This window comes from Cricetulus griseus, chromosome 2 (genome assembly GCF_003668045.3).
Source record: "Cricetulus griseus strain 17A/GY chromosome 2, alternate assembly CriGri-PICRH-1.0, whole genome shotgun sequence".
Lineage (NCBI taxonomy): Eukaryota > Metazoa > Chordata > Mammalia > Rodentia > Cricetidae > Cricetulus > Cricetulus griseus.
In genome coordinates this window covers 379,334,335-379,344,410 of record NC_048595.1, presented here as the reverse complement: position 1 = coordinate 379,344,410, position 10,076 = coordinate 379,334,335, and the positions used below count along the sequence as shown (strand labels likewise).

The 10,076-nt window shown below is 49.8% G+C and overlaps 1 protein-coding gene and 1 non-coding gene across 2 annotated transcripts in view; both read right to left on the bottom strand.

Annotated features, from left to right (window-relative positions):
- Positions 1–1,824: 1,824 nt before the first annotated feature.
- The window catches only part of Srebf2 (sterol regulatory element binding transcription factor 2), a 60,618-nt gene continuing 52,366 nt past the window's right edge, over positions 1,825–10,076 (bottom strand). Inside the window, 4 exon segments of the mRNA NM_001244004.1 lie at positions 1,825–3,455; positions 3,839–3,950; positions 7,017–7,202; positions 9,400–9,568. Coding sequence (NP_001230933.1) covers positions 3,235–3,455; positions 3,839–3,950; positions 7,017–7,202; positions 9,400–9,568 — 688 coding nt within the window. The 3' untranslated portion in view covers positions 1,825–3,234.
- On the bottom strand, positions 8,943–9,022 carry Mir33 (microRNA mir-33). Its single transcript, NR_105211.1, has one exon. It is a non-coding gene; the product is annotated as a microRNA mir-33 (primary transcript).

The window sequence follows — 10,076 nt, the reverse complement described above, 5'->3', positions numbered from 1 at the left end:
AGCAGAACCACTGGAGCCTTCTGTAGGGTCCCAGGCCGTGGCCGTGGAGTGGCAGTGCTGGCTTCAATCCAGATGGGACTGGGATATTTGGAGCCTGCGGCTAAGGGGGCCAAAAGGGTAGGGCCAGGTATTCTGTCCTTGGGAATGTAGGGCTATCCTTACCTGTGTAAATAAACCCTCTAATGTAGTTCCTGTCCCAAAGGATCATCAGTAATTGACTGTACAAGACAGCAGTGCAGGCCGGAGAGAAGTGGCCAGAGAAGGTGGCTGGGTTGAATGCCAAACATTGCTCAGAGCACAGGGAACTATAGAAGAGAGCAGGTACCTTATCAGTCATCTTAAAGTCTGGGTTCAGGGGAGAAGGCCTGTTGGACCCATGTGGGGGTCCATGAGCTCTACTAGAGGCTAGCCCCTCCCCACCCTGCAGCCAATCTCTCACTCAACAGTTTGAGTTAGCTCAGCCTGGCTCATCCTCATAGACATAGTCTGGCCTTGGGCCGACTCCTGGCTTGCAGGCTGCTTGGCCAGATTGGCCCAGGGCCACCCCCCTAATGGGTGTGGGCCACATGGACATCTGGTGCTCAGGATAGAGGAGCCTAGCCTCCTCCCAGCAGCCGCCACGGGGTTAGGGGGATGGAGATGTTGGAATGTGAGCCTAGCAAAGCCCCTCCCTTGGGGGTGCTCCCGCTGCACCAGGTTGGCACTGCCAGCTCTCTCCCCCTTCCTGACAGAAGCTCCCAGTACCTGGCTGAGGTCCAAGGTACTGTCATTGCCTCTCTGCATCTTCCCCAAGTTCCTCAGTTCCAGGTTCTGGTGTGTGGGGATACCCTAGCTACAGCCAGGTGAGGTATTTGCCTTCCTGTGTTCCCAGGGGTGGCGTACCATTTGTTCCGTCTCATATCTAAGGGACCCAAGGGGGCTGTCTGCAGATAAGGAAATTAAGGTTTTGGGACCTAAGTACCTTACCTAGGGTCACTCAGGCCACCTGCCATGTTGATGCAGGCCTTGGCCGTGCCAAGCATGACACTTCTGCTCAAGAGCCTTGTATGTTCATTGGGGCTGGGCTGAGACCAAGGTCCATGATCACTACGGAAATGCTGACTTGAACCTCAGAGATGCTCAAATGAATCCTCTGCAGTGAAATCGGCTGTCCGTGCCTTTCAGGGTGTGGTTCAGGGTTGTTCCTCAGCGAGATGAGCAAGACTCAGCCACACACTAAACAGTTGAGCCTCAGGCTCATTCTAGATTGAATAATCCACTTTACCTCTTCCAAACACTGCATGTGGTCTTGCCACCCACCCACCAGCTTCACAAAGCCATACACTGGTACTTCACTCTATTCTGAACAGTAAGCCTGTGGAGCTGAGGTCAAAGGCAGGGATTAGCCATCCCATTCTGCATAATCAAGTGGAGGTAAGAGACCAGTTCAGAGAGTTACTCTGCTGGGAAACACAGGACCTACATACTTGTATGTGGCCATCAGCTGGTGAGCTGTTTAGGAGGACCTGTTCCCAATAAGTGGAAATGAAGAAGTGGCCCACCTGATGGAGGAATGACTTTATACCGCAAGTTCCAAAGAACTGCTACTGTCAACTAGCCAGCCAGCTGAATGGCCAAGCAAAGAGCTGGAACCTGGATAACAGCTCTTTTATCCCAGACCCTCACCCATCTCTAGAGTGTGTTGGGTAGGTCTGTGGCAAGGAAGGACCATCAGACTACAGCTACCTGGCTGTCCTTAGTCCCTAGCTCACTGCTGGCCAAGTTATGCAGTCATTTGGTTAATCACTGTAAAGGTCATACTACAGACTCACACAATCTTGTGTTAGGTGGTACCAATCTGTGTTTATTGAGTAACCTATGTCCAGCACATGGTGAATGTTGCAACATCAAGGAAGACATAGGTATATCCCCTGTTCAGTGAAAAACCACCCTCCCACCCCCAACAAAGAGAAAAGGCACAGTATATACACGAGACACAAGGGCTGGGCTGCCCCATCAGCGGGACCATAAATTACAGTGATAGACAGGATAGGACAGGTGGGGACCAAGCACAGGAAGGGCCCACCCCTGCCTACTCTCTGCTTCAACCAGCTTAGAGGGATGAGAAGCACAAGGAAGGTTCCTCGCAAGTCTCCCAGGAAGCCCTGAACCAAGCAGTCCAGAAAAGCAGGACCACTCTCTTCCTAGGACTCCCCCATCTCAAGGCAGGAGACCTGATTCCTGCTGCCTACCCTGAAAAAAGAGAGGCTTGCTGCTGGGGAGGGCTTGGACCAGTGTCTGTCACCCTGGCCTATTCACAGGCAGGAATTAAGGATAAAAATACACTCTATGGGAGGTAGGAGTTAGGCTAGGGGTAGGAAGGAACAAATAAATCATGCTGAAGACCCCTGGATCCTAGGTCCAAAGGTGGCTTCATCCTATCCAGCCCCTTGGGCCTACCCTGAGCTCAGGTTGCCCTCTCAGGGGGTGGAGGAGTGGGAAGGAACAGGACAATTAAGTAAGATACCATTTATTTTTTAAAAAATTAAAAAACAATGCCAACATTATTTCATCCATCCCAAGACCTGCCCTTGCCTCCCACCCACCTCCCCAGGACTGGGCTCCCTTCCTTCCCTGGCTGTCCCTTGTGATGATGAGAAAACAATGAACAGGCTTAGTCAGGCACAGTGGAAGGAGTGCAGACCCAGGAGAAATAAAGATGCCACAGCAACTTTGCCCTGTATTGTGACAGGCCCAAGCACACATATAAAAACATTTGTATAAAAGGGGGCATGCCAGATAAGTCCAGAATGCAAAATGTTCTCTGGTGCACAGAGACCTAGTTCCCAGAGAAAGCCTGATAAAAACAAAACATAACAAAAAAAACAAAGAGGCAGAAAGTGAGACACTCAGGTCTCCAGAGGGCTGGGGAAGGGGCTTTGGCAGCACCCTATGTTGCTTTCAAGTGAGGAGATCACCCCATTCCTGCTCAGGCCACTTTTCTTCTCAGCCCACTTGGGCTTAGACCATGGACATTTACCACAGCAGTCTTAAGGAGACTTGCCCATGGTCCTACTGGGCTGAAATGATCCAAAAGCCTTGGCAGGTGACAACTCAGAAAGTCAGTCTTGCCTTCATCCTCACAACTCTTGGAGAAGGGAGAAAAACAGATGGGGAGACAGTCTGAGAGACAGAGGGAAGATCCTGGGAGAAAGAGACAAAGGTGGAAGGAGGTAGACCAAGCCCCATACGTGGTCAGGAGGCAGCGATGGCAGTGCCACCACCCAGCTTGACAATCATCTGCTGGCAGTCATTGCAGGAGCGTCGGTCACCCACCTTCTCCAGGGTGCGGGCAGCTTCAGCCAGCAGCACTGCCCGCTGGCCTGGGGAAGACAGGAAAGAGAGGGGAAGATGGCGGCAGGCCAGCAGGATGGCAGTAGCTCGCTCTCGTTGCCCAGGCCAGGTGTCTATCTCTCCTGTGGGAATGAGATTTATGTAAGAACTGTCCCAAGGATTTTGTGTGGCCTCATTAGTTGAACCCACCCCACCCCCTCCTCCTGTGAAGAGTATGTTCTGCTTTCTCCCTAGTCTTCCTCACACAGGACAGAAGATGAGTTGGGCAAGCATCCCATCCAGCCACTGTGTGGGCTGATACTTGAACCCATGCAACTTCCACCCTGCTTCTGCACTGGCTGGCACTCTAAGAATCATTCATGACTACCCAGCTAACACCACTCCTGCTGCCCACTGAGTCAAATGTGTATGCAGAGCACACTGCCAGATGCCAGGGCTCCATCCTTCCTGCTCCCACAAGTGCAAGGCCACACCAGGCCTGCAGCAAGGGAGCTACTGGACTCACCATGCTTGGTGTTCTGACTGGTACGCCGCCGTAGGCTATGCTCCAGCAGCTGGTGCGTCCGGGTGGGGCTGGCTCCTGCCATCAAGCGCACAGTGGCTTCATGCAGGAACACCTGGCAGGTCCAGGGGCCTCAGTCAAACTCTTGGGTTCTGGCCTGTCTACCCCAGTGAGTACTTCTCCTCCAGCAATCTCCTCTTCTCCCTGATGCCTCCCTCTTTTCTCCAGACTACCCCACCCTTCTTAATCCCGGAAAGCAATGTATCTTGTCCTCAAGCCAAGCTAGAAACCTAGATGAACAGCAGGGATGGGGACAGAGCACAGGCCAGCCGCTGGGCAGGAGCAGTACTAGATGAGCCAGAGGCAAGAGGCAGCTTGTCATGCTGGCAACAAAGCCCTGAGGTACCCTCTGGGGTTTGCAGGGCAGTTTGAGTGAAACCTTGTCCTTGAAGGCTGTGTCCCAGTCATACAATGGACAGAGGAGAGAGGGATGAGGGAGAACAGCTAGGTTGGTATCAAGTTCAATATCTTATTTCTTCAGAAAGGAATGGAGTCTAGACTCAGTCTTATTTGGCCCTTTAACATTGCAACACAACCTGTCCTTAACAAGGGTCACGCCCAAGAACTGTAGAATAAAGTCAGCCCCCCCCCCCCCCGGGCAAGATACCACATACAAGAAATCTCATTTTATGTTTATGATTTTCTTTCTTTCTTTTTATTTTTTCCTTTTTGAGACATGGTTTCTCTATGTAGCCACAGCTGTCCTGGAACACACTATGTAGACAAGGCTGGTCTAGAACTCAAGAGATTCACCTGCCTTTGCTGCCTCTGCCTCCTGAGTGCTGAGATTAAAGACACACCACTACACCTGGCTCTTGAGTTTATGATTTTATTGTTCTCTTTGGTCACAGGTGGGCTGTAGGTTGGTTGGTCAGACCTGGGACATGTTTCCTGGGATAAATCAGCAGCTCTTTTTTTGTTTGTTTTTTGTTTTTGAGAAAGGGTCTCACCGTGTAGTTCTGGTTGGCCTAGAACTCCCATTATAGACTAGGCTGGCTTCAAATTCAGAGATCCATCTGCCTCTGCCACTCAAGTGCTAGGTTTAAAGATATGAGCTACCATGCTAGCTCAAAAAAATTATTTATTGTGTGAGTATGTGAGCATAGAGAGGAAAAGCCACATTATGCTCGTGGAAGTCTGAGGACAATTTGTGGAAGTTGATTCTCTCCTTCCACGATGTGAGTGCTGGGGAACTGAACTCAAGTCACCAAGCTTGATAGCAAGTGTCTTTCCCTGCTGAGCCATCTCACTGGCCTAAACCAGCAGCTTTTAGGTAAACAGAATCACTGGCCCAGGTCTAGGTCTCTAACTTGTTTTTCTTTCCGCAGTTGTAGAGATAGAAACTAGGGCCTTACACATGCCTGGAGAGTTCTCCACACAGAGCTGTATCCTCAGCCTTTTAAACATTAAGATAAGGTCTTGTGAAGTTGCATAGGCTGGCCTTTAATTTGCCATACTCCTGCTCCAGACTCTTGAGTAGCTAGTGATGCTACTCAGTGATGCTGGGAGGGAACTGGAGGCACTGAAGCCTCCTGAGCAGGGACAGGCATGAAGGGAGGGCATTTTAAGGGAGGCCTTTGATGCCAGACAGTCTGTGAGCAGACCAGACGATGACCTGAATGAGTTCCATAAAGTAAATGCAGCCCAAACCTTAGGGAATACTTCTTTTTGTTTTTATAAGGTCTCGTGTATCCCTGCTGGCTTTGAACTCATTATGTGGCCCCTGGCAACTTTGGGTTCCTGATTGTCCTCCCAAGTGCTAGGATCACAGGTGTGTGCTGTGATGCTGGGGGCTGATGCAGGGCTGGCTCTTTGCACTCCAGGCAAGCACACTACTAATTGGGCTACTTCCCCACAGCTAGTGTGGTGCTTGGAAGACTGTGTCTTTCTGCTCTGCCAACTGTCTTAGCTTGCTGCACACTATGGTCAAGACAACCCTGAGGCTGGACCTTAGGATAAGGGATTTCTTCCCTAGTGGTGTAGCCATTGGTAAGATCCAATGAGCCTATGAACAAACTTGATGAAACTCACTGGGTCATTAAAAACAAACAAACAAAAAACATGTAAGCAGAAAGGGACTAGCTGGGAAGAGGACCAGGAGCTTCGTGAGTGGGAAAGAGAGGGTAACAGGAGTGAATAGGAGCAAAGCACATTATATCCATATGTATACACACATGGAAATGTCAAAATGAAACCAATTATGTATAATTAATATATTCTAATAACAAAAAATGAAGTGAAGGATATGTCAACTATGATTATTACATATTATATATTAACTTGTAATATATATGTATTATATATATAACCTAAAATATGTGCAATTATTATGTGTCAAATAAAAAACTTAAATATGTTTTAAGCTGGGCATGGTGACCCTTTAATCCTAGCATTTCGGAGACAGAGTTGGATGGCTCTCAATGAGTCTGACGCCAGCCTGGTTGACATAGCAAGTTCTAGCCAACCCCTTTCCCCACCAGCTTGAAATGTTTAATACAATCTAAGCTTGGACATACGTTCTTCCAGTTTTATATACAAGGTGTGCTGAGACAGACTGAGACAGGAGGATTTTTTGAGCCCAGGAGTTCAAGGCCAGCCTAGGCAATATATTGACTGCTTAAAACAAAAACAAAATGCCCAGTGTATTCTTCTGATGAGCAACATAAACAAAGGAGAATGACTTGGGTCTCCAGAGATGATCTCAGATCCTGTAGCTAGAGCTAGGGCAGAGAGAAGGCGGCAAAGCCAGTTCCCAAGTGGCTTAGAAAGTAAATCATAGAGAATTTCGCTTTGAATGTGGCTCCAGGGTAAGGTTGCCATCTGACAACTAGTTATAACTGTCAGGCTCCCTTGTGGCCAGGACTGGGAGCTCCTTAGCTGTTCCTCTGCCTTCTGAACACTCTTGTGTGCCTGACTGGTGACACATGGCTCTGGCCTGGGCACACAGCAATGTGCAAAGGAACACATGGCCTTCAGCTTAGTGTTGGGTCTCAGAAGGTGCCTGACAGGTCATGTGGTTGACTTCAGAGAGTCAGATCTACAATATCTGCCTATGAAGGGACCTAGGATTCAGGACCTACATATGCTACTGTGCACATCCCACCTGCCTTCTAGACCTTACCTTGCGGTATGCTGGGCGGAAGCTGTGGGCTAGCCTACGCAGGCTGCCCAGGTCCCGCTGGAAGCCAGCCAGTTCAGTGCCTGATGCATGGTAGGTCTCACCCAGGCCCTGGCTGGCACCTGCCTGCTTTTGCCAGAGTGCTGTCCTCAGGGACAGTAGTAGATCACAGGTCAGCAACTGGACCACCTAATGGATAAACCAAAAAGAAGAGACAAGTGATTGGCTTATGCCTAATGCAAGGATCCCAGCACCTGGCAGACCTTCCCTCATCCCAACACTCAGAATTGACAGGGCCTGAACCCAGGGGCAAAACCCAGGGGCTAGGATTGAAAAAACAGCTGTGGGGAACACTAATCCTCTCCCCAGGAGGTAGGAGGTCTGTTCTCATTGTTCTGCAGGTAAGAAAAGGAAAGCTCTAAAAGGGACAGGACATGTAAGCAGTAGGGGCTGGGAGAAACCCTTGTGGGTCTCAGGGCACAGATTTCCCACTTTGTGGGAAACTCCCATGACTGGTCTGGAGGATAGGTCACCCAAAGGAACCCAGAATTCCCCCTATAGCAGTAGAGCCTGGAGGAAGAAGGTAGCAGAAGGAAGAAGGGGCCAACATCATGAAGGCAAAACCACAGGTATTGTCTGTCATGTTTATTTCTTTTTCTTTCCTGTGGTGGAGGAGAAAGTTTATTGAAGATATGTGGAAGAGCATAGCCAGAGGCAGGGGCATCTCCTCCGTGGTGTGGGTTGGGGGGGGGATGGGAGAGGAGGGAACCAGTCGCTGAAGCCAGGAGGTCCAAAAATACAAAGAGAGTGGGAAGCCCAGTCCCCTGGACTAGAGAGGTCAGGGTAGCAGGCAGGGTATGCCCTGTAATAAGCAGAGACTGAGGGACTCCAGGAGAACCTGCCATGTTTGCTTCAATGACCTGGATTCCCAGGTTTCCCATTTAGTAGCTACATGACCCTGGCATGCCAACTTAACCTAAGCCTTAGTTTCCTCATCTATAAAATGGGATGGCAACACAGCTGTATGAGCATTTTACCAAACAGCACTCTTGGTGCACAGCATGAGCTATATAGTCTGCAACCACTGACAAGGCTACTGCTTATACTATTTGGCTTCCAACAGCCCAACAGCACCACGTACAAAGTAAGAGGAGAAAAAGCCCTAAATGGACCACATAGATTCTCTACAGGCCACTTTCATTTCACCTAGGTGGTTTGTTTTCCTGCAGGCCTTGTATTGGGCTGTCCAGACCTGTACTATCTCACGTCTGCACAAGGAAGGCCCTAACCCTTGGCTACTATCTTATGGCTGCTGCCAGCCTCAGGAGAACAGAGATGAGAAACTCTCCTCCTACCAAAGCTGGCATTTCTAAGTTGTAGGTGTTGGAACAACATCTTTGTGTGTGGAAAAGTAGCCTGGATTAGATCTTGCTCTTCGCCCACACTCTCCTAGACCAATTCTCCCGCTCTGAATGCTACCTAGGAACCACAGCTCCAAGGATGGCCATTACAAACCTTTCTAGTTCCCCAACTGGCTGAAAATGGTTTCCTCAAGAAGATATACACAGGGGTGAGCCACAGGAAGCCCCACAGTGGCTTGCCATCTAGCCTGTGATCTACACAATGCCTATCCTTGTAGGGCTGACATGCTGTTCTGACTTCAATAAAGCATCACACCTGCTGACAACCATTACCTTGAAAATCCAGCCCAGCCACTTGGGACTAAACCTGAGAGAGCAGCTAGTTCTAACTTTGCAAAAAGTTCCCCATCCCTCCTCTCTGGAGTTACACCACACATTTCCTAGGGGACCAGCTGTAACAGTCTATTCTCCTCATTCTCCCAGGATGATTCGGCCTTTAGTAGTGCCCTCAAACCAGGGTCCTCTCCAGTGATGAGACTGTTGGCCACAGCACAGTGGGAAGCCAGGGCAGGCCTCTGTGATGCACTGTGGGAACATTGCACAGGTACTGCCGGAACATGCAATGCAACTACAATGCACCACAGCAGCCCACCAGGTGTGCAGCTGACCAGAGAGGCACCAGGGGTGTCAGTTGCCTCAGGCCTGAGGGAACTATAGAGTCTGAGAAGGAGCATGAACTACCTGGAGCAAATGCAGATCCCTGGCCAGTTCATTTGTGGCTTATAGGAAGCTGCTGGCTAGCAGGATCTGGGATTAAGGGAGCCAAGGAGAGGTGAAGGTACAAACATGCTTGCCCCAGGAACCAAAAGACATACCTGCCTCAGTAGGCTCCATTCGGGGAAGGGAACTACTATTGTAGCTTCTGTGTCTCTTAGACAACCCAACAGGCTAGGTAAAGTTGGGGTGGGGACATTCATACAGACCAGACCTGAGTGCTGTCTTGAGGGGGTAAGGTCCCCACTCACATGGTTAAGTGAAGGATCAGAAGTAGCTCCACTGACATTGAGACTGTTCCATAGGTGGCCACTGGCCCTCTCACAATGGCAGAAGGAATTCTGTTGCCCATCTCCTTTTCCAGAGAGTGAGGCATGCATGGCTCTACAGGCATAGAAGACGGCCTTCACCAAGGGACTCCTAGAGCAGTGACCAGGAAGTGAGAGCAGGAGAGAGCATGTTAGCTGGGTAACAAACAGGAGGATGAGCCTAAGATTGGGACTGTCACACCCTCTATCACTGTGGTATCTGCTGTCACTGTAATGATGTCATAGGAAACACTGGTTTTGAGCCAAGTCAAGCCTTTAACTGTCCAGTACTCCTTTACTTGGTGCTAGAGGTGAGCAGAGACTCAGATTTGGTGCTAATGTCTCTGGATTGGGGAGAGAATGAGAAGTGGTGGCACTGGATTGGCAGGGGTTCCTACTCATCAGTTCTTAAGAGCACAGGAGCCAAGAACAACAGTGGAAGGGCTGCCTGTGAGGCATCTTTGCTGTCTGTCTTCTGTGATTCTGTGGCTCAGTGGCCAAGTGATAGCTCACTTGTTGAGCGTCAATCAGAGGCGGACACTCAGGTGGGAGAGCCACTGCAGGAGGGTACAGGGCTGGGTGTTTATTGGATGGGGACTTAAAAATAGGATCACTTAAAT